The 21,634-nt window shown below is 44.0% G+C and overlaps 1 protein-coding gene across 7 annotated transcripts in view; it reads right to left on the bottom strand.

The window, feature by feature from the left end:
• Positions 1-353: 353 nt before the first annotated feature.
• THRB (thyroid hormone receptor beta) overlaps positions 354-21,634 on the bottom strand; it is a 430,248-nt gene continuing 408,967 nt past the window's right edge. For all 7 annotated transcript variants that reach the window (XM_074268731.1, XM_074268732.1, XM_074268729.1 and 4 more), the window contains 4 exons: positions 21,307-21,512; positions 8,733-8,879; positions 6,382-6,640; positions 354-933 (listed from right to left, as the gene is read on the bottom strand). In XM_074268731.1, the coding sequence (XP_074124832.1) occupies positions 692-933; positions 6,382-6,640; positions 8,733-8,879; positions 21,307-21,512 (854 nt within the window). In that variant the 3' untranslated portion in view covers positions 354-691. The remainder of the gene's footprint in view (positions 934-6,381; positions 6,641-8,732; positions 8,880-21,306; positions 21,513-21,634) is intronic.

Raw genomic sequence — 21,634 nt, 5'->3', positions numbered from 1 at the left:
GGTTTTGAGTCAGAGGCTTTAAATCCCAGCTTTCTCACCTAATGGGCATGTGTCTCTGGATCACTTAACCACTCTGGGACTCAGTTGTTCCATCTGTACAATGGAAAGTTTTGGACTAAATGCCTCTTAAAGGCCATTCCAGGTCCTAACTCTTATGTTCCCAATTTGGGGAGAAAGAGGATGGACGTCTTAAGAAAATGAGCAAGAGAGGATTTGAGATGGAGAGATCAATGGGGGGGGGAGGGGACACAAACATGGAAGCTACATTCATTGTAAGATTTCTTTGTGCCCTACAAATGGAACCTAATTGATAAAGTCCTTCACTGAATCAAGACGACAAAAGGCATCACTCATTTTTTCTTTTTGTTTTTGCAGCTTTTGCAGCATCACCATCGACTGGGGAAGGATGGACGCTGGTGATCACTTAGTGCTGGTGAACTCCTGAGCTTTCTTCCCACCTCGCTACCGCACCATTTTCAAAGCATTCTCGCTCAAGGACCAGAGGACGGACTGTGATAGTCACGAGCACCCACATTCAAGGGACATTTCACAAACAACCTTCCCCTCCCTACGACAACAAAGAAATCCCTCCCCCCGAGATACAGAGAAAACACAAATGAGCTAGGCAATGGAATGGAATGACACCCCATAAGTAGCACTGTCAGAATTGTGAGAACCAAGCCAGTCCTTCTTAATCCTCGAACACTTCCAAGAACAGAGGGGGAAAGAGTTCTGTGGGGCACTCCACCTTCATGTGTAGGAAGCGGCTGGCGTGGCAGGCGCCAATCATCCGTAGGTCTGTCACCTTCATCAGCAGCTTTGGCCAAAAGTGTGCAACGTGGTGTTTGCGGTAATTAATATAATGTTCAAAGGCCAGCAGGAAACCCTCCTGACATTTCTCTATCCTCTCCACGCTGGCGAGTCCCGGGCGATCTGAGGAGAGGAGGCAAACATCTGAACGTTATTTCTTGCCGAGAGCCAGCACGGCCAAGGGGATCGAGGGCCAGATAGAGAATTGGAAGGTCTGGTGTCTAAACCTGCTTCTGAGAACTACTTACTGTGAACAAGCCACCCAACTCTCGGAACCTCAGCTTTTTCATTGTAAAATAGAGACAATCTCCATCATATCTGTTGTACAAGGTTGTCGTGAGGTTCCAATTCTCAAGACAATTCATGTAGGGCTCTTTGCAAATATAAAACACGAAAATAAACCTATCATTTATCTTGGAAATGAAAACTCTGAATACAGGGACTGGTGGTCGTTAGAGTGGCAGTTGGGCCCGTATTAATAATTTAGGAAATGGTAGGAAAATGTTTTTTAAAAAATGAACAGTACAATAGTAATTGACTACAAACTCCTTTCCTTTTATCAGAGAGAATGGATAATGTAGTGAATGAACTCTGATCTCAGACACTTACTTTGGTGTTTGGTTGTTTTAGTCATGTCTCACTCTTGGTGAGCCCATTTGGGGTTTTCTTGGCAAAGAGACTGGAAGAGTTTGCCATTTTCTTCTTGCCTCATATTATAGATGAGGAAACTGAGACAAACAGGGGTAAGCGACTTGCTCAGGGTCACACAGCTAGTAATTGTCTGAGGCTGGATTTAAACTCATGAAGTGAGTCTTCTTGCCTCCAGGGATCGTGCTCTGTGCATCGTGGTATGCTCTAGCTATCTACTCCTTTATTAGCTGTTTGATTTTGGGCAAGTCACTTAAATACTCTGAGCCTCAGATTTCTCATCTGTAAAATGGGGATAGGGATATCTGTAACTCACTTCATAGAGCTGTTGTGAGGATCAGATTTCACAAGACAGAAAACACGATGTAGATGTTGATTATTATTGCTATTATTTCTCTTGGGGTTGGTAACATCGTGTAAGGTACAAGGAGCTGGTCGGGTCAGGAAGACCTGTGTTTAATTCCCTCCTCCAACACAGCATTGTCTTGTGACTCTGAGCAAGTCATTTAATGTTTTAGGATCCCAGGTGGCTCTGCCAAACTCTACGTTATAGAATCAGTCACACCTTACTGGTGTGACCATGGACAAGTCACATAACCTGTTTGCCTCATCTGTAAAATGAGCTGGAGAATCTATGTCAAGAAAATGCCAGATGGGGTCATGAAGAGTGGAGCTCGACTAAAATAATCGAAAAAAGGGAATCACTTTTGCAGCCATGAGGAGGATGGATTGATGTTGAGCTCTAGAGCTACGTCCCGATTGGTGACTTCATCAGTTCCCATGGATTGAACAGTCATTTCTATCATGATTCCCAACTCTATGAAGCATTCCTCACTCAGATCTTTGGAGTTCCAGTTGTTCATATTTATCGACTCATTGGATATTTCAAACTGGATCTACCACGGGCAGCTCAAATTCCACACAAAGCCGAACTCATTATCTTTACAATCAAACTTACCCTTATTCCAAATTTGCCTATTTTTGCCAAGGGGGACGCCACATCTTTGGTGTAATCCTTGACTCCTCACCCTCCCACTCTACATAGCCAATCAGTTGCCAAATATTGTCATTTCTAATTCCCTGAGCTGCTCTCATCCACCCCCTACCCCTGCCTCCAGCTACTATACGAATCCAGTTCTTTTCATCCGGAGTAGTACTATAGCCGCTAAAGTTTTCTCTCCATCAATCCATCTTCATAGCTGCCAAAGTGATTTTTATTAAAGCAGAGATAGGTTTAAGCGTGCTACTTCTTTCTTCAATAAACTTCAATGTTTCCTTATTGCCTCTAGAAAGGGAACAACCACTTATTGAGCACCCTCTGCCTGGTGTTTTACAAACATTATCTTATTTGATCTTCATAAAACCCCTTTGAAATATTTGCAATTATTATCCCCATTTCTTAGGCAGTTAGGGGTTCAGACCCATCTAGGATCTGTTGCTAATAAGTGTCTGAGGCTACATTTGAACTTAAATCTTCACGACTCCAGGCCCAGCTCTTTATCTACTGTCATGTAGCTATCTAGGAGAAAATATAAAAAACTCTGTTTGCCTTTAAAAGTCCCTCACAACAATGTCTTTCCTCTGATCTTCCTCTGCATCTAGAATATATTCTCTCCTCATAGTTCCATTTCTTTCTTTTTTTTTCTGCTCCTGTTTCTTAGAACTCATTCTTTCCTACAAAACTATCTTCTTGGCTATTAGCATCCTCCCCCAATTAACCTGGTATTTACTTTACATATAATTAATCAATTAACAAGCATGTATTAAGTAGTTACTATGTGTCAGGCACTGTTTATATGTCCAGAATACAAAGACAAAAGTGAAACAGTCCTAGCAGTCTAAAACAGGTTACATTTTAATTGAAGGGACACTTACACTGAACACAAAAAGTTACTATTGGGAAAGAGTACATTCTGTCAGCGCTGAGATGCCCAGAAAAAATTCCAGGTAATATCTATTGAGAGTGCTTGAGCTGAACCTTGGAGGAAATGAGGGACGGCCATCTGTTCACAAAGGGCTTGTAGGATAGAACAGAAGCTTTCTGAAGGCAGGCAGTGTTTCATTTTTGTCTTTCTTTTAGGCTTTCATTTTGGTGTTTGTTTTGTCTCATTATTGCCAGAATTCTCCCTGACATCTAGTGGATGCTTAGTTTATTATTCTTAATGTTTCTTTTTCTCAAAGGAACTCAGACACATCGCCATCCTGCACTATTCTTTTAGATGTCATGCTCACACACTATTGTGAAAATGAATAAAATGACTGTTAAAGATGGTGTAAAAGTTTCCGGATGCTTGTTGATGATAATGGATATATGCCAGCCACCTGCTAGAAACAGTTCTCCATGCCCCAGATTTTCCCTCTCTGGTCTGTCCCACAATGATAGCCCAGCTATTGCTATATTGAGACCTCAAAGCAGCATTTGGCTCAATCAGCAGAAACCCTAAAAAACCTGAGTTAGCATTTATGCCAAAGGCTTTTATGTATTGATCCTCACAACAACCCTAGAAAGGCGGTGCTATTATCATCCCTATTATATGGATGAGGAAACTAAGGCAGAGTGACAATGTGCAGCTATTGATGGTCACACAGTTATCAGTGAGCCAGGATTTGAATTGAGATTTTCCTATCTCCAAGCCCATCATTCTGTCCACATATTTGCCTTACTGAAGAGCTCACTACCTCACCTTCTCTACAGTGCAGAGCTAGAACTCTGATTCAGAACAAAGCCCAAACTTCTGTATGCTATGAACAGGGAATATTTCTCTGGGAAACTCTTATCTTTTTTTTTTTTTTTTTGCCTGGGTAACTAATTAAGATCATTTTTTTCTCTGTCTTTCAGAATCAGTGATCTCTCTTAAAATCTGACTCAAACACCAGCTTCTTCAGGAGGCTTTCCCTGATCTCCCTGGGGACCTTCTCTTCCTAAGATTTCTCTGTATCTACTCTAATATGACTAGAACCCCGTCATTGGGTTCCCACATCTGGGAGCTTTCCAATGTGTAACAGTGCTATTGCTAATTTTGTTTGTCCTTCCTTTTCGAAGGAGACTGTGATATTGGGGAAGAAATGTTGTGACATTCAAGTAAGTTGGATTGAAGTGAGGGAGGACTGTACAGGTCAACTGCTTCACATTGTTCTCCATCCCCAGAGTCCAGTGGCCAGATATAGATCAGGACGACTGGAGATGGCCCTGGATGCAGTGGGAGACTTTGGCCCTTTTAAACTAAAGTCTTTTTTGTTTGCTTGTTTTTTAACTAGGCCATTCTTTGCCTCATTTCTTACCTAGTCTTAAATCACTGATTGGGTGATGTCCTAGTCAAACTGAAACCTGTTGAAGATCTTAGCTTAAAAAGGCCACAGTCTCCCACTGCATCCAGGGTCGTCTCTGATCTCTATCCGGCCACTGGACCCGGATGGCTCTGGAGGGGAAAGTGAGGCAGATGAGCTTGCACAGCCTCCCTCACTTCAATCCAATTCACTCGCGTGTCAAAGCATACAATGCTACTAACAAAAAGCCAAAGGTTACTTGTTTAGTTTCCATGGAAAGTTCCAATGTTAACTAAAGAAAATCAGGTCAGCTGATTCTATTTTACAGAATCACAAAATGTGAGAACTAGAGGGAACTTGGAAACCACAACATCAAATCCATTAAGGAAAGGACTTGTGCAAGGTCACATACTTTGTCATACTTGACGTTATCACAGAATTGCAGTTGAGTAAGTGCCAGGATAGATTTGCCGTTGAAAAGGACTTTAGGGTCATCTAAACCAGGACTTTTAAAACTTTTTCCTCTCACTTATGACTCCTTTTTACCCAAGAAATTTTTATGTGACCCTGGATAGGTAGATTTATAAAAGAAGTATCTAAATCAAATATTTCCTAATTAAAAATAATTTTTGTGACTCCTATATTCAATTACAAAACTCTGTAAGGGGTTAAGCACCACAGTTTAAGAAGCTTGGATATAAATCAGTTCCTTATAAAACTTTAATAAAAATCAATCCCTAGCAGTTCTGTACAACGACTTAGAAAACCATAAATGAACATTATCTATGTTATACTAAATTTTTATTTATTTTGTATAACATAGTGTATAGCATAACGTATAACATTTTGTAAGCATTTTCCTGATTACATTTTAATCTGTCTTGGGCTACACTTGGGAAATTAGTGTGGGGCCTTATATTTGCCACTCTTGATCTAGATTAATCTTCTCAAAAATGGGGAAAATTTAGCCTAGAAAGATGAAATTCCTAGCCCAATGTCACACAAAGAGTAAGTGAGAGAACTAGGATTGAACTTGGGCTGTCTGCTCCACTGCACCATGGGACTTTAAAGTAAGCATTTTAAATTAATTGCCACAAACAAGGGCTAATATAGAATCTGGGGTGCCTGACTCCCTGACCATTGGTTTCTTTTGAGACCTTGAATCTAGAACGGAGAGCAGAATGGAGTGCCCAGTCATTCTTGCACATTGACAGAAAAAAGCAAGGTTGGACAATACGAATGAAACATTTGTTCCAGGAAGCTGCAGCTAGAGGCAACTCTCCGTGGGTGACAAAGGATTGTTGTACAAAGGTAGCTTGTCCATGTGCCCACAGTTGAATGCCCAGGGTCACACAGCTAGGAAGTGTTAAGTGTCTGAGACCAGATTTGAACTCGGGTCTTTCTGACTTTAAGGCTGGTGCTCTACCCACAGCGCCACCTAGCTGCCCCAAATTGTTTGAGACCAGATTTGAACTCAGGTCCTCCTGATTTCAGGGCTGGTGCACTATCTACTGAGCCACCTGGCTGCCCCTACCCAGAACAGAGGGAATGAGTCACAAAATCACAGCCAACGAGAACACGAACATCAAGATCAGCATTTCTAGTTACTGTTGGAAGGCTCGTGTGGTGATGGGGAGCCCCAGGCAGGATCCTCACCTGAAGACATGAGCAGGACTGCTTGAAGGAGGGCTACTTCAGTGTCATCCAGGTTGAAAGAAGACAATGACATACCCAGATCAAAGATGGCATCAGACACCACTCCAAGGCCTCCGTTTTTCAGCTGGCCCCTCGTCACAGCCATCTCCCCATTTAAGGTTAGAGTCTCACTCTCTGGGTCATAGCGTACCGCTGCTCGGAGGGACATGATCTCCATACAGCAGCCTTTCAGCAGGATGATCTGATCTTCGCATGGCAGCTGGGAAGAATCAGCCGGTATCAATAAAAGAGATGTCAATGAACCCCCCCTCCCCAGTGACGTCAGTGGTAGTCCAACCTACGTATCATGCAGATTAGGAAAGCAAATCCCCAAGAGAGCCCATAATTGTCTAAGGTCATGTGGGCAGGAAGTACCAGAGAGGGGATGTGACCCAGACCTTAAGTCCGGGGCTCATTGGGAAGAATGAAGTCTCCCAGCCAGGGGGTGAACAGACTAGAGTAGAGACTATTTTGACAGGGGAAGCCTTGGGAGTAGTTAAAGCATAAACCTTGTTTTAACGAAGTTTGGGAAATGATGCTTATTTCTAACCCAACAGTTTAGGAGACAGAAAAACAATCTTGCCAGGTACCTTTCCCTTTAAAAACAGTTTTTAGGGTCCTAATGGAGTGTCTCCTAGCACCTGGGAAGGTTGCTATTAAACATCTGCCAAAAATATTTTCTTTGCAGGAGAGCTGTAAAAAAGGGATAGACCCAGAGTGATTTTCCCAGGTTCCTTCTGTCTCCTCAAGAATACCTTAGTTTTGTTTATGGTCAAAGATTGTATGCTGGGAACCCTGGGACACTTATCTGGGGGCCTCCTTCAGAGGTATCCTTCAGAACGGATAAATATCTGACCAGCCCCCAGTGGAGTCCATAATGCTTTGTGCACCCCAATCAAGCAAAGGATGAGCTGGTCTTTGCCCACTGAGTCATTACATGTCTCTGCATCAGTAGTAAAAGGAAATTAACAGTGATTCACTCCAGCTTCTGCAGTGATACTTCTGAACTCCATTGTTCAATCTTTGCCTAATTCTTTGTGACCCTATTTTGAGGTTTTCTTGGTAAAAATACTGGAGGGGTTTACCATTGCCATCTCCAGCTCTTTTTACAGGTGAGGAAACTGAGGTACAGAAGTTAAGCGACTTGCCTGGGTCACACAGCTAGTTAAGTATCTGAGGGCAGATTCGAATTTAGGAGGATGAATCTTCCTGACTCCATCCAGCCTGGCACTCTATCCACTGCACAGTATACCTGCCCCGACTACTTCACATCTGGCCTCTTCCAGCATGCTACTGGGTCATCTCAGAAGCCCGTTGTGAAGAAGGGAGAAAAGGGATAAAACTGGGGAGTCCAAGAAAAAGTAGGGGGCTCCCATCTGAAAAGCCTGTGTCTCTCCCCTTCTGTGGTTCACATCCTCCATAATGAAAATGAGCATCTTAGGATGCTGGTAGAGTGGAAAGAGACAGGACCTGAGTTTGAATCCCCATTCTGCCATTTTAAAGAAGAGGGTGACTGGTTCCTTTCGGCTATGAACCCTATGTTCCTATGATCTCCTCATCGGGAGGGGAACCCTAAAGGTGGCCGTCCCAAGAAGTCTCTGGGCTCGATCCTCCTTTGGCTATTGGTTCCAAGACACAAATGGCCTGGGAGAGGAGAGCTATTCCATTGGAGGAAACAACCTTGTTCTCTGCCAGTCTAAAAGCCTCTTCTTGATAGAGGCAAACCTACCCCACCAACTCCTCTCCATTTAATTTAATTTAATGTCCCCTTCCAGAAGTGAAAGACTAACTGGTACCTGCCAGAACCAATCACCCAAGAGAAAAATAAACCAAAAACAGAAAATTCAGCCCTACACATGACTTAAAAGACAGTGGGCAGGATATTGATTGGCCCTTAAGGGTTGCTGTGATGCTGGATGAAAATTATCCATCCCTCTTCTTTGCAGATTAAGTAATTTTTTTTAAAAAGGTAGATGGCTATCTATGTGGTACAAAGGGCCGGACTAGATTATGCCTCTGGTACCATTTTAATTTTGATTTTAGAGGAATCTGGGCTTTACTGTGTCTCCTTGGATGTACAGATGAAGGGTAATTACATACACCTGTACCAAGATGGAGAATGAGACATTTTAAAGAGCGTATTTCCATTTTGTCTCCACTGGTGCTTTCAAATGATTAAATTCCTCTCAAATCACGTGAGATTTTAAACAATAGCCATTCCTGAGGGAGTCTACAGATTCATTCTGCAGAGTAGGAACCCAGGAAAATAGAAAATCAGTGAGAACAAACTCCAAACAAATTCATTTCCTTACCTCGCAAAACATAGGCAACTTTTTGGCAAAATCCACCACTCTCGTAATTGCTGGTGTGATGATTTTTGTAAACTGGCTGAAGGCTTCTAAGTCCACTTTTCCACCTTCTGGGGCATTGACTATTGGTGCCTGTCCAATGTCTTCAGGCTGAGGATATTAAATCAGAGAGATTTTAGTAGAGAAGGAGCAGGGCCCTCCCTTGAAGATCACTCTCACAGGAAGGAGGAAATCTAGATTTTTTTCATCTGGTACAGAATACATATCTTTCATGAAAAATAAAAAGAAATTGCCTCTTTTCTCTGGTCAAAAATACAAATCAAAGTTGTTGTGGGAACAGGATGCTATGAATTCATATTGAAAGACATACAGATCCAAGGCATATTTGTGAGTGTTTTTAATTTACTGATGAGGGAACGGTGAAAGACAGTGAAAAGGAAGGTAACATATGCAAAAATCCTTGGAAGTCAGAAAGACTGGATTTTCCCTAAACCCGGTATAATTCAATTCAATTTTTCACAAATATTTCTTAAGCTCTTATTGTGTGTAGAAGGCACTGTGTGAGGATATTCTCTTGGCTGGGAGGGAAGAGAAAGGATGTCATTAGGATGGAGGATTCTCCTCTTTGTGGCGAGGGATAAAGTGTACCCCAATTCATTATTCATGACAGGTAATGTTCAGGGTAACATGAGTGCCAAGAAGAGGCAACAATGATACCGCTTTTGGGTTGGAACACTAGAAAAGCTGTATGTTTATCTAGGGTGACTCAGGTATTTTCCAGGTGCTTTAAGGTTCTTCAAGAACACCGAATTACGGCCTGAAGCAAGGAGCATGAGAAACGATGTTCTGTCTCACCAGCTGTGGAAACAGATGTGCTTCTGACCTAGCTCTTGGGGCTGTGAGTCAGGACCTAGCAGCTGGCTAGTTCTGCTACTTTGGGAGAACAGATCTAGGTTTTGGAAATCTACTTTGATTGCTCAGAGAAGCTTGGACTGGGGGGAAAGTCTCAGGATCCACTACGTAGATAATTAAATTTTTTTGTTCTTGAGTCTTTTTTTGAGTTGGGTCTGATCTTTGGTTTTCTTAACAGATATGGGAATGTTTTTGCCATTTTCTTCTCCAGCTCATTTTACAGATGAGGAAGTTGAGGCAAACAGGATTAAGTGACTTGTTCAAGATCACACAGCTAGTAAGCACCTGAAAACAGGTATGAACTTGGAGATGAGTCTTCCTGACACCTGGTCCAGTGCGCTGCCTAGATAATTGAATATAGAGGGCTAATTTACAACACAACAGTCCTGGTCTTTGGGAGAACATTTACCAAACATTTAGTTTTGCCATGGGTTTTCCCCACTGAATGAATACTGGTTCCCGTTACCGATTGGGATTATTGATCCAAATCTATTGGGTTGAGTATGGCATTTGAGGTCTTCTATAAGCTTACTTATCCAATCTTCTCTCTGACTCTTCCCCCATACAAATTCTGGCCTCCATTCAGGTCAATCACCTTACTCTTTCCCCCACTTTGGCCATGAGCTGGTTCTCCTCCATGTATTACTATTCCTCTTTTTTAGAATGTTCTCCCCTCTGTTCCACCCCATCCAAAGCCCATGCTTTCTTCTAGGTTCTGCTCAAAAAAACCCTTTTCCATGAAAATTTCCTTTCCTTCCTACCTCAGTCAAAAATGGTACTAGGAACAGAAGTCTTGGGTTGCCTTGGTAAAGGGAAAAGTTGGGACTGACACAGGTGGGGATCAGGGAAGGCTTCAAGGAGGAGGTGGGCTTAGGTTGGGCCCTCCCTTGTCACCCAGGCCAAAAACTCCTTTCAGAGGGAAGCTACAGCTTCCCACTAACTGTCCCCTCCCCCTGTTGTCCGAGTCAAGAAAGCAAAACAAGTTCAATGACTTATTTACTACTATAATTTTTCCTGTTATTTCCCATCCCTCCCCAAGCCATATTTGAGTTAAAAAAAAAAGACAAAGATGATTTTCTTATTCTCTTCCCACTCCCCCATGGCAAACTGCCTCTGTCAACAGTAGCTGAACTAACCTTCAGAGGGTGTGGCAAGACTAGTGGTTACAGCCTCAAGGGAGAATTTTTAGCATATTATATAACACATTCTGGTAATGTCTGCCTATTTGTATTATCTGGCAGTCCCCGCTGGGAAGTTTTTTGTGCTGTGTGTTTGTTTTTTTTTAAGACAAAAAAAAAAAAAAAAAAAAAATCAGGTTTCTGCCCTTCCCCCCAGTTTATACCAACAATGATGCTGTATGTTTTTGGAGGTGGGGTGGGGTGGAGCAGAGTGGCAATTAAAGCCAGTGATCTTCTGGCTGTCCTAATGTAGTTTAAATTTATGGAAATAGTACATTTGAAGTGCGTTTCTTGGACTTTTCCTTTTTTCCCTCCCCAAACAGAGATCCTAGGACATGCTTTTGCTCTCAGAAGGAATTTCACTTTTCTGCTTTCTTTGCTCGTGGCTCTTATTGCTCCAGTATTTTTCATGTTTATCAAGTGTGCTTTTCCCTAGGAGGCTCATAAAGCTGATAGTCTTGTTCATATTTTACAGATGGGGAAACCGAGGCTCAGAGGTCACACAGTTCCTAAGTGTCAAATCAAGCACCGACATTTATTCCGTGCTGACTATGTGCCAGGCAGTGTGCTAAGTGATGCAAAGAAAAAGCAAGAAAACCTTTGCCCTGAATGAACAGAATATTCATTCTGTGAATATTCTCCAGTGTGTCTCAATAAAGGGAGAGGATTAGATAATATCTCATTTTATTCTAATATTCTAGAATTCACTGTATTCTAGTGAAAGATATGGCCAAGGTTGGGTGGGGGCTTCCAAATTTAGTGCTCTTTCCTTTACAGCCCATTGCTTGTGGGAAGGGGAGGAAAATCTTCAAATTAAGTTGGTTCTGATTGGAGAACCCAGAGCAGTGTGGGGGGTATTATCCCATCTAGGTTAATGGTTTGAAATTCTGAATAGTTAAGGGACTCAGGACTGCCAGATATACAACCTGAGGGGGCAGTGAGTGTGTGTGTGTATGTGTTTGTGTTATTGTGTGTGTGTGAGTGAGTGTGAGTGTGAGTGTGTGAGTCTATGTGTTTGTGTTAGTGTGTGTGTGAGTGTGTGTGTGTCAGTGTGTGTGAGTGAGTGTGTGAGTGTATGTGTGTGTGTGAGTGTGTGAGTGTGTGTGTTAGTGTGTGTGTGAGTGAGTGTGTGTGTGAGTGAGTGTGTGTGTCAGTGTGAGTGTGAGTGTGTGAGTGTATGTATGTGTGTGTTAGTGTGTGTGTGTGAGTGTGAGTGTGTGAGTGTATGTGTTTGTGTTAGTGTGTGTGTGAGTGTGTGTGTCAGTGTGTGTGTGAGTGTGAGTGGGTGAGTGTATGTGTGTGTGTGAGTGTGAGTGTGTGTGAGTGTATGTATGTGTGTGTTAGTGTGTGTGTGTGTGAGTGTGTGTGTGAGTGTATGTGTTTGTGTTAGTGTGTGTGTGAGAGTGTGTGTGTGAGTGTGTGTGTGAGTGTGTGAGTGTATGTGTGTGTTAGTGTGTGTGTGTGAGTGTGTGTGTCAGTGTGTGTGTGAGTGTGAGTGTGTGAGTGTATGTGTGTGTTAGTGTGTGTGTGAGTGTGTGTGTCAGTGTGTGTGTGAGTGTGTGTGAGTGTATGTGTGTGTGTTAGTGTGTGTGTGTGTCAGTGTGTGTGTGAGTGTGTGAGTGTATGTGTGTGTGTTAGTGTGTGTGTGAGTGTGTGTGAGTGTGTGAGTGAGTATGTGTGTGAGTGTGTGTGTTAGTGTGTGTGAGTGTGTGTGTGTTAGTGTGTGTGAGTGTGTGTGTTAGTGTGTGTGTGAGTGTGTGAGTGTATGTGTGAGTGTGTGTGTGAGTGTGTGTAAGTATGTGTGTGAGTGTGTGTGTTAGTGTGTGTGAGTGTGTGTGTGTTAGTGTGTGTGTTAGTGTGTGTGTGAGTGTGTGAGTGTATGTGTGTGTTAGTGTGTGTGTGAGTGTGTGTGTGAGTGTGTGTGTAAGTATGTGTGTGAGTGTGTGTGTGAGTGTATGTGTTTGTGTTAGTGTGTGTGTGAGAGTGTGTGTGTGTGAGTGTGTGTGTGAGTGTGTGAGTGTATGTGTGTGTTAGTGTGTGTGTGAGTGTGTGTGTCAGTGTGTGTGAGTGTGTGAGTGAGTGTGAGTGTGTGAGTGTATGTGTGTGTTAGTGTGTGTGTGAGTGTGTGTGTGTCAGTGTGTGTGTGTGTGAGTGTGTGTGTGAGTGTATGTGTGTGTGTTAGTGTGTGTGTGTCAGTGTGTGTGTGAGTGTGTGAGTGTATGTGTGTGTGTTAGTGTGTGTGTGAGTGTGTGTGAGTGTGTGTGTGAGTATGTGTGTGAGTGTGTGTTAGTGTGTGTGAGTGTGTGTGTTAGTGTGTGTGAGTGTGTGTGTTAGTGTGTGTGTGAGTGTATGTGTGTGTTAGTGTGTGTGTGAGTGTGTGTGTGAGTGTGTGTGTAAGTATGTGTGTGAGTGTGTGTGTGAGAGTGTGTGTGAGTGTGTGTGTGTGTGTGAGTGTGTGTGTGTGTGTGAGTATGTGTGTGTGAGTGTGTGTGAGTATGTGTGTGTGAGTGTGTGTGTCAGTGTGTGTGTGTGTGAGTGTGTGTGAGTGTGTGTGTGTGTGTGAGTGTGTGTGTGTGTGTGAGTATGTGTGTGTGAGTGTGTGTGAGTATGTGTGTGTGAGTGTGTGTGAGTATGTGTGTGTGAGTGTGTGTGTCAGTGTGTGTGTGTGTGAGTGTGTGTGAGTGTGTGTGAGAGTGTGTGTGAGTGTGTTAGTGTGTGTGTGTGTGTGTGTGTGTGAGTGAGTGTGTTAGTGTGTGTGAGTGTGTGTGAGTGTGTGTGAGTGAGTGTGTTAGTGTGTGTGTGAGTGTGTGTGAGTGTGTGTGTAAGTATGTGTGTGAGTGTGTGTGTTAGTGTGTGTGAGTGTGTGTGTGTTAGTGTGTGTGTTAGTGTGTGTGAGTGTGTGAGTGTATGTGTGTGTTAGTGTGTGTGTGAGTGTGTGTGTGAGTGTGTGTGTAAGTATGTGTGTGAGTGTGTGTGTTAGTGTGTGTGAGTGTGTGTGTGTTAGTGTGTGTGTTAGTGTGTGTGAGTGTGTGAGTGTATGTGTGTGTTAGTGTGTGTGTGAGAGTGTGTGTGAGTGTGTGTGTGTGTGTGAGTGTGTGTGTGTGTGTGAGTATGTGTGTGTGAGTGTGTGTGAGTATGTGTGTGTGAGTGTGTGTGTCAGTGTGTGTGTGTGTGAGTGTGTGAGAGTGTGTGTGAGTGTGTGTGAGTGTGTGTGTGAGTGAGTGTGTTAGTGTGTGTGAGTGTGTGTGAGTGTGTGTGAGTGAGTGTGTTAGTGTGTGTGAGTGTGTGTGAGTATGAGTGAGTGTGTGTGTGTGAGTGTGTGTGTTAGTGTGTGTGTGAGTGTGTGTGAGTGTGAGTGTGTGTGAGTGTGTGTGTGTGAGTGTGTGTGTGTGTGTGTGTGTGTGTGTGAGTGTGTGTGTGTTGGGGTGAAAGGAGAGTTCACGCTGTTGGAGAAATAGTACCCCGCTCCTACCCTTCTCCCGCCTCCCTCATCTTTGCTAGGAAATCTTTTTGAAAAAGGAAAAAATGTTTTTATAATTTTAGGCACAATAAATCCTTTTAAAAAACCAAACCAAATCCACTGAGGAACAGAGGCTCGTGTTTAACCTTCCTCCCAAAGCCCAGAAAAAGCAAACAAGGAAAACTTAAACCTTCAAGCGCAGATATCGCCAAATCCAAGACTGTGCTGTGGACAGATTGGTGAAAATCTTCAGATGAAGAAAATTCTGGAAGGGAACCCTTGATAGTCTGGGACATGGCAAATGTTAGAGATTGAACTGGCTTCAAAATAGGCAGGAGCTAAAAGGGGAAGGAGAGGTGCTGGCCCGGGAACCCCACCTGCATTGCGATGGACCCAGGAGGCTCTTTGTCATCCAGAAAGTGCAAGAGGTTGCTCAGTTATTTGGAGCAAGTCCAGCCCAGAAGGCTGGTTCTTGCAGTGATTGGCTAGTGGAAGGAGTCTGAGTTTGGAAGATGAGTTCAAGTCCGGCCTTAGTTTCCTCATCTGTTTAATGGAACAACAGTAGCATTTTGCAGGGTGGTTGTCAAATGGGGGATATGTAAAGTGTTTTGCAAATGATAAAGATCTACATAAATGCACGTGCTGTAAGATGGCATCACTGGCAAAAGAAGCTTCCAAGTGTGAGCTGGGCTCCGGGGGCATCCCCGAGCCCTTTCAAGGGGCCATAAAGTCAAAGCTGCTTTCACAATAATACTAAGAAATTTTCTAATATGGGAAGCTGTAGGGGATAGAACCCCCGTAAGCAGGAGTCCTTGGCTGGGAGAGCAGGGTAAAGGGCCCTGAGAGAAAGAGGGCTGAGAACCCTCTGTCCCAAAGGGTCCGGAGGCAGCTGCCTCCCCCAGGGCTGTCTGGGAGCCTGAGACCAGCACCCAGGACAGGTCCCAGTGTCTCTCAATAAAGGCGGAGGATTAGACAATATCTAAGGTCTCTGTCAGCTCCCAACTTGAGAGTTACGACGAAAATTTCCTTTTTTATGCATGACCTTAGTTTATTCATGGATCTCTCTGTCACAAAGCCCACCTGTGAACTAGCTGCTATTACTGCCTTTCCCAAGGGCAGCAGGACTGCTTTTTGCTCCTGTTTGTATCCCCAGTGCTTAGCCTTAGTCCGGCACATAGTAGGTGCTTAATAAATGTTTGTTGTTTATCTTCTCTTGGAACTAAAGTTCTTGGGCAGTGTAGGTGCAGGAATACTTCCATCACTATCATCATCATCATCTTCTTCTTCTTCTTTCTCCTCCTTTTCCTCTTCCTTTCCTCCTCCTCTTCCCCTCCTTCTCTTTTTCCTCCTCTTCTTCCTTTTCCTTTTCCTTCTTGTCCTCCTTCTCTTCCTTTTCCTCTTCCTCCTCCTTATTCTCCTCCTCCTCCTCTTCCCCTCCTTTTCTTTTTCCTCCTCTTCCTCCTTTTCCTCTTCCTTCTTCTCCTTTTCTTTTTCTTCCTTTTCTTCTTCTTCCTTCTCCTGATCCAATAATGTTGTCACTCCAAATGGAGGGTCCGCCTTGGAGTCAGGAAGCTTGGGTCCCGCTTTTGGCTCCCGAGCTGTGTAACCGTGTGCACGGCCTTTCAACCCTCTCAGGGCCCCACGGGAGCCCACAAGCCCCAGAGGAGTTGCTGCTCTGTGTTGGTGAAAGCTCTGTAGTGCGGGGGCTGGTGCGCCCTGATATCTGGAAGTTCTGAAAGCTACTCCCCACGTTCCCTTGGCAAAGCGGTTACTGAGCCTCAGTTTACCTGTAAAAGAATGAGCTGAGCTCCGTAACCATTAAAGCCCGTTCCAGCTTGAAATCTATGATATTGTCAGAGAAAGAAATGCTGCATCTGGGATAGCTATTTATACATGTTGTGTGTGTGTGTGTGTGTGTGTGTGAGAGTGTATCTTACATTTTTTGCATATGCTAAACGTGCCGCACACTAATGTTTATCACCGATGCTTTTGGTGACACGTTGAGCCCACACTGCGGCTAACATGGGAATGAGAGCTCGTTTACAGTTCCCAGCTTCCTTGTAGTCACTGGAGTTTCTGTAAGTCTCCAGGTCCCGGGCGCCCGGGCAGACCATATTCAGCAGTTCGCTGCTCTGGGGGCCGTGGGGAAGGGAATGAGTCCACCTCCCCAGAGTAATCCCTGCGCCTGACTCATCTCCCTGTGCAGTCCATAAATATGCAAGCTCGCCGAGCCACGGGGCTTAACTGTACCCAACTGGTGTTCTGGGCTTCTCTGTGGGAGAGGCTGATAAGGCAGTGCTCATCATTTCTGCCAGGGAGTGAATGAATGGTGCGTGAGCCCCAATCCCAGGGGAGGATGGGGCCCAGGGGAGCGAGGCCTGGGAGGGCCCGTCCTGCTGCCCCCTTCCCACTTTCCATCCAAGGCCACTCAATGGCAGAACTCCCAAGCTGGAAGGGGCGTTGGAGATTACCCAGGCTGGCTCCCCTGTTTTACAGATGAGGAAACCAAGGCTTAGAGGGATAACTGAATGGCCTAGTTCAGGGAAGTGGGAAGCCACAAGCCTAGATCCTTAGAGAAGAGGCTCCTTCTCTCCCTCCCCAACCAAGAGAATGCTCCAGAGAATCCAACTTGTGCCTTTCAGCCCCACTGAGGGAAGTGTTAAAGATGATGCTCGTTCTAAAATCGCCGTCGCTCTAGCACACACGTCCCAGACACCGTGTCCCGTCCGGCTTATCGCCTGGCAAGCTCTGAGCGAGGAACGGGAGCGGACCCCAAAGCTGGCCGGCTTTCCACGACTCTGCAGTCACCACCGACTGTCATCCTAATGACAACAGCCAGGGAAATCTGCAGGCTGAAGACAAACTGCGGTGAAGATCCAAGCCCCTGAGGTTCCTGAGGGGCCGGCTGGGTTAGAGCAGGGACATCGGAGTTCAAATCTGGTCTCAGACACTTACTAGCTCTGTGATCCCGGGCAGGTCCTCAGTTTCCTCCACTATGAAATGGGAATTATAATGAACCCATCTCCTGGAGTTGTTTTAAGGATCAAGTGAAACAATATATAAAGTGCTTAGTTCGATGCTTGGCACATAGTAGGAACCATATAAATGCTATCACAATCCTCATCTTCATGCTCATCCTCATCATCCTCATGACGGTATACTGTGTGAATTATGTGGGTTAAGGTGGTCTGCTATGCAGTCCAGGGGAGATTCTGCCCCTCACAGGAATGATCTCCAAACCAGAGAGGCAGAAAAAGGGCTCTGAAGATGCTGACCCAAGTCTCGGGAGCATATGGATGGCAGCCTTGTCAAAACTGAGAATAAAGGAAATTAAACTACAAGACTCAAAGAATAATAACCCGAGATGTGGCCTGTGACCCCCAGCCTCCTCAGGAGCCCTGCTGAGTAAGCTTGACCTTCAGGCAGACCGTCCATTTTCAGAAGGACAATACCTTCCAGCCAGATGGGGCAGTCAGCGAGGGCAGGCCTTTGACCTGGAGCTGTTTAGTCTGCAGAAGAGAAATGTGATAAGGAGGGGGGCGAAAAGGCTGAATTTGAGTGTAGGAAGTGTGTGTGTGTGTGTGTGTGTGTGTGTGTGTGTGTGTAAAGGCATATATAGGCCCTTCCTGTACTCAAATTCATATATTTACAGATATACTTGAGTAGCTATATTCTCAAATATAGATATCAATGTATATATATATATATATATAAAAATTTGTGTGTAAAGTCACATATACACTCTTCATATACTCAAATTCATGTTTAAATATATACTTGAGCAGATATGTATCCAAAAATAGATAAAAATGCATATATTTAAATATGTATTTTTGAATATATACATACACATAAAAATAAGCACATAACTCGTGTGTGTGTGTGTGTGTGTGTGTGTGTGTGTGAATGAATTAACTTTTTTTCCTGCTTGTCTCTAGAGAACTGAGTTGAACATTGTGGGTAGAAATTATACAGAGGCAAATTTAGGCTTAATTTAAGGAAAAACTGGCAAATCTTAGAGATAAACTAGTGGAATGGGCTGTCTTGCTTGGGAGGCTAGGCTTCCCCCTCCCTGAAGGCCTTCAGGTAAAGGACTGATGACCACTTTTGATCGCCATCTCTCTATGGTTCCTTCCAGCTAGCAGATTCTCTAACAGAGCTGTAAGACCTTCTCTAGAGAGGGGAAGGGTGGCCTGGGCCTGCAGAGACTTCTGGGAATTGGAATTTCCCCACTCACTTTGTGAGGCAAGGAAATGACGCGTAATTTGGGATGGGGGTAGGAGAAACCTGGGAAAAAGGCAAGAGATCCACCTGATTCCAGGCTGTCCCTCCCGCTTCCAGAGGAGGCATTCAAGGGCTACGCCAGCCCCGCGCCGTTGGCTCCATGACGCTGATCATCCAGTTGGAAACGAGGATTTTAGTGACCTCATTTCATTTTGCTGTGTCCCAAATGAAGGCATGCCGGCCTATATCTCCCTTCTAAGATCTTTTCATTCCTATTTCCCGCTGGACGCTTTGTTCCAGTGATCAAATGTGTGCGCCAGTTGGGGATTATGAGGTTGCCAAAAGAAAGCATTTTGGGGGCCTCTCTGTCATAGATTGCTTATGTCTTGAGTTACATGTACCAAGATAAGCCCCAGACATATTAGCAGCCATTACAGTGTTGATCTGGGGGACACCAGCCTGCCTGTAGGTGTTCTGTGTTGCAGTGTTATTCTGTATATTATATATACAATATGCAGAATCTATCTATCTATCTATCTATCTATCTAAAATGAATGAATATTCATTATATATATTTGTATATACACATATGCATACACATATATACATACTTATAAATATAAATTATATTATATATATAGGTATAGACAGACTATATTATATTATAGATAGATGATAGATAGATAGATAGATAGATAGATAGATAGATAGATAGATAGATAGATAGATAGATAGATATTCCCTTCCTTTAAGGTAACACTCAGGCGGCACCTCCTACAAGAAGCATTCCCTGATTTCCCCAGTTGTTGAAATGACTTGGTATCTACTTTGTATTTGGGCAGCTAGATGGCATAGTAGATAGTGGTGGACCTGGAGTCAGGGAGATACCAGTTCAGATCCTGTACTATTCACTTACCTGTTGTGTGACCCTGTAAGAACAAATCACTTAACCCCATTAGCCTCAGTTTCCTCACCTGTAAAATGAACCAGAGAAGGAAATGGCAAACCACTCCAGTGTCTTTGCCAAGAAAACCCCAAATGGGATCATGAGGACTGAGCAACTACTTACTACTTAATTATCTGTGTTTTTGCTGAATCCTCCTTAAGGATGAGAGCTCCTTAGGCCGGGACTGCTTGCTTTTGTGTTTTTGTCCAGGGGCCTGGAACAAGTCCCTGGTACACAATAGCAGCTAGCATTTATATGGTGTGGTGAATTTAGCAGAACCCAGATAAGCACATAATGAGAACTGGGCTCCTATTTTCATTCTGAAAGACTTTTGGTTCAAGACTAGTCCAGGAAGTTTTTTATGTTCCTGGAGATCCACTGTATTTGGATCGGGAGATCTGGAACCGAAAGGAGGCTTAGAGACCATCTTCTTAGACCCTTTTACTTTACAGATGAAGAAGTTGAAAAGAGAGTCTGAGTAACTTGTTCAAGAACCTGATATGAAGTCAGAGCTCCAATTCCAAATTCCCCCCTCTTCCCTTGTATCGCCAATGCAGAGAAGCCATTTAATTGGGCCCATTGTCCGATCAGACATTTTATATTGGGGTTTTACCCTGGAAGATAACGGTAAATAGACTGCTGGCCTGGGATTTCAGAGCTTAAGGCTGCCTCTCAATATCTTTCCTACTTGTTGGCTAATGTTCCTTTTTGAGCCTATTACTTAAGGCACTGGATGGAATCAGGAGAGATCAGAGTTCAAATTCTTGTTGGAATCTTACTAGATTTGTGACTTAGGGTATAACACTTAATCTCTCCAAGACTCAGTTTCCTCACTTGTAAATTAGGAATAATCATGTTTCATTCCCTAGCTCATGGGGTTGTTCATGGGAAGTCCTGTTACATGCCTTAAAGTGCTCTAAAATGGGAATTGTTACTTTCAAGGATAAAATGTAAGCTGGGAGCAGCAATATTCAAAGGGATTATTAACCAGGGACACTTTAGTGTGAACGAGGTCACAAGGGATAAGGACGGGACTTGTAATTTCATTAGGAATGGACTCTTGATCAGAAAACATCCTCTGCCAAAGTGGATCGATACCTTTCAATCTTTGGCAATTTCCAGTCTTTGAGGACTGCCTGGGATTTTCTGGGTTCCCAAGTTGGCTCTCTAACCATTGGACCACATCATCTCTCACTGAGCAAAGTTAAGATCCTTTTTAAAAATTTTTTTTCGAGAGCAAGTTTTGATTCTGTAAGGGGTGATTTAGTAAGTCTTCTTTCCTGACTGATTTTATATTATTCCTTTCACACATTCCATCCAAACTGCTGACTTGTTCTTTCTCAATCATGACATTTCATCTCCCTCTCCTATAATTTTGTAATGGCTGTGCCCCCTACCTGGCAAACCACATTCATCTGTGCCTTTTAGAAGCTCTAGTTTTCTCCCAGCCTCAGCAAAAGTGTCGCCTTCCATATATCAGAAGCCTTCTGATCTCCCTAGTGAGTGGAGCCTTTTATTTGAAAAGATTCTATTTATTTGTGTATAATTTATATTGATTTATCTAAGTATATTTTTGTTTTCTTCCCAGTAGGATAAAAACTCCTCGAGGGAAGGAGGGCTTTGTTTTGCCATAGCCCTGGCATCTGGGCAAGAACCTGCTTCATTCACAGTGGGCTTTTTGAATGAATGAAAATCAAGAGCATAAATGAAAGTCTACCAGAGAAGGGGAAAAGCAGTGGGGATTTCAGAGGCAGAGGGAGCTAGATATAAACTTCACCATTTTGCTGAAGGCAGAGCCCCCCCCCCCCCAACAGACTGGCCCTAACTGGACACAGAGCACGTCCTGTGGGGTCTCACCAGAAATTTCCTCTTCTGCTTCCAGTGGCTGCCTTGAGCGTTGGTGGCCACGTGGGCTTCCGTGACCGTTCTGATGAGCTCCCATTCCTCGTCTGTCGGCTCTGGCTTGTGCCCGATGGTTTTCTGCAGCTCTTCCCGGCGCCTCTTCTCGCGATTCTCTTCTATCAGCTTCCTTTTCGCCAACCGTTTGCTGTCATCCAATACCACTGGAAGGGGCAGAGAAGAGAAAGGCGCATGAACACCTGCGGGAGAGGACTGAGGCTTTCCATTTCAGAAGTTGGGAAACGGACCAGGGATGCCCAAGCACAGGGGGCCTGTCACATGCCAA

This window comes from Sminthopsis crassicaudata, chromosome 5 (assembly GCF_048593235.1).
Source record: "Sminthopsis crassicaudata isolate SCR6 chromosome 5, ASM4859323v1, whole genome shotgun sequence".
In the NCBI taxonomy this organism is placed as follows: Eukaryota; Metazoa; Chordata; class Mammalia; order Dasyuromorphia; family Dasyuridae; genus Sminthopsis; species Sminthopsis crassicaudata.
This window is presented reverse-complemented; position numbering and strand designations above follow the sequence as displayed.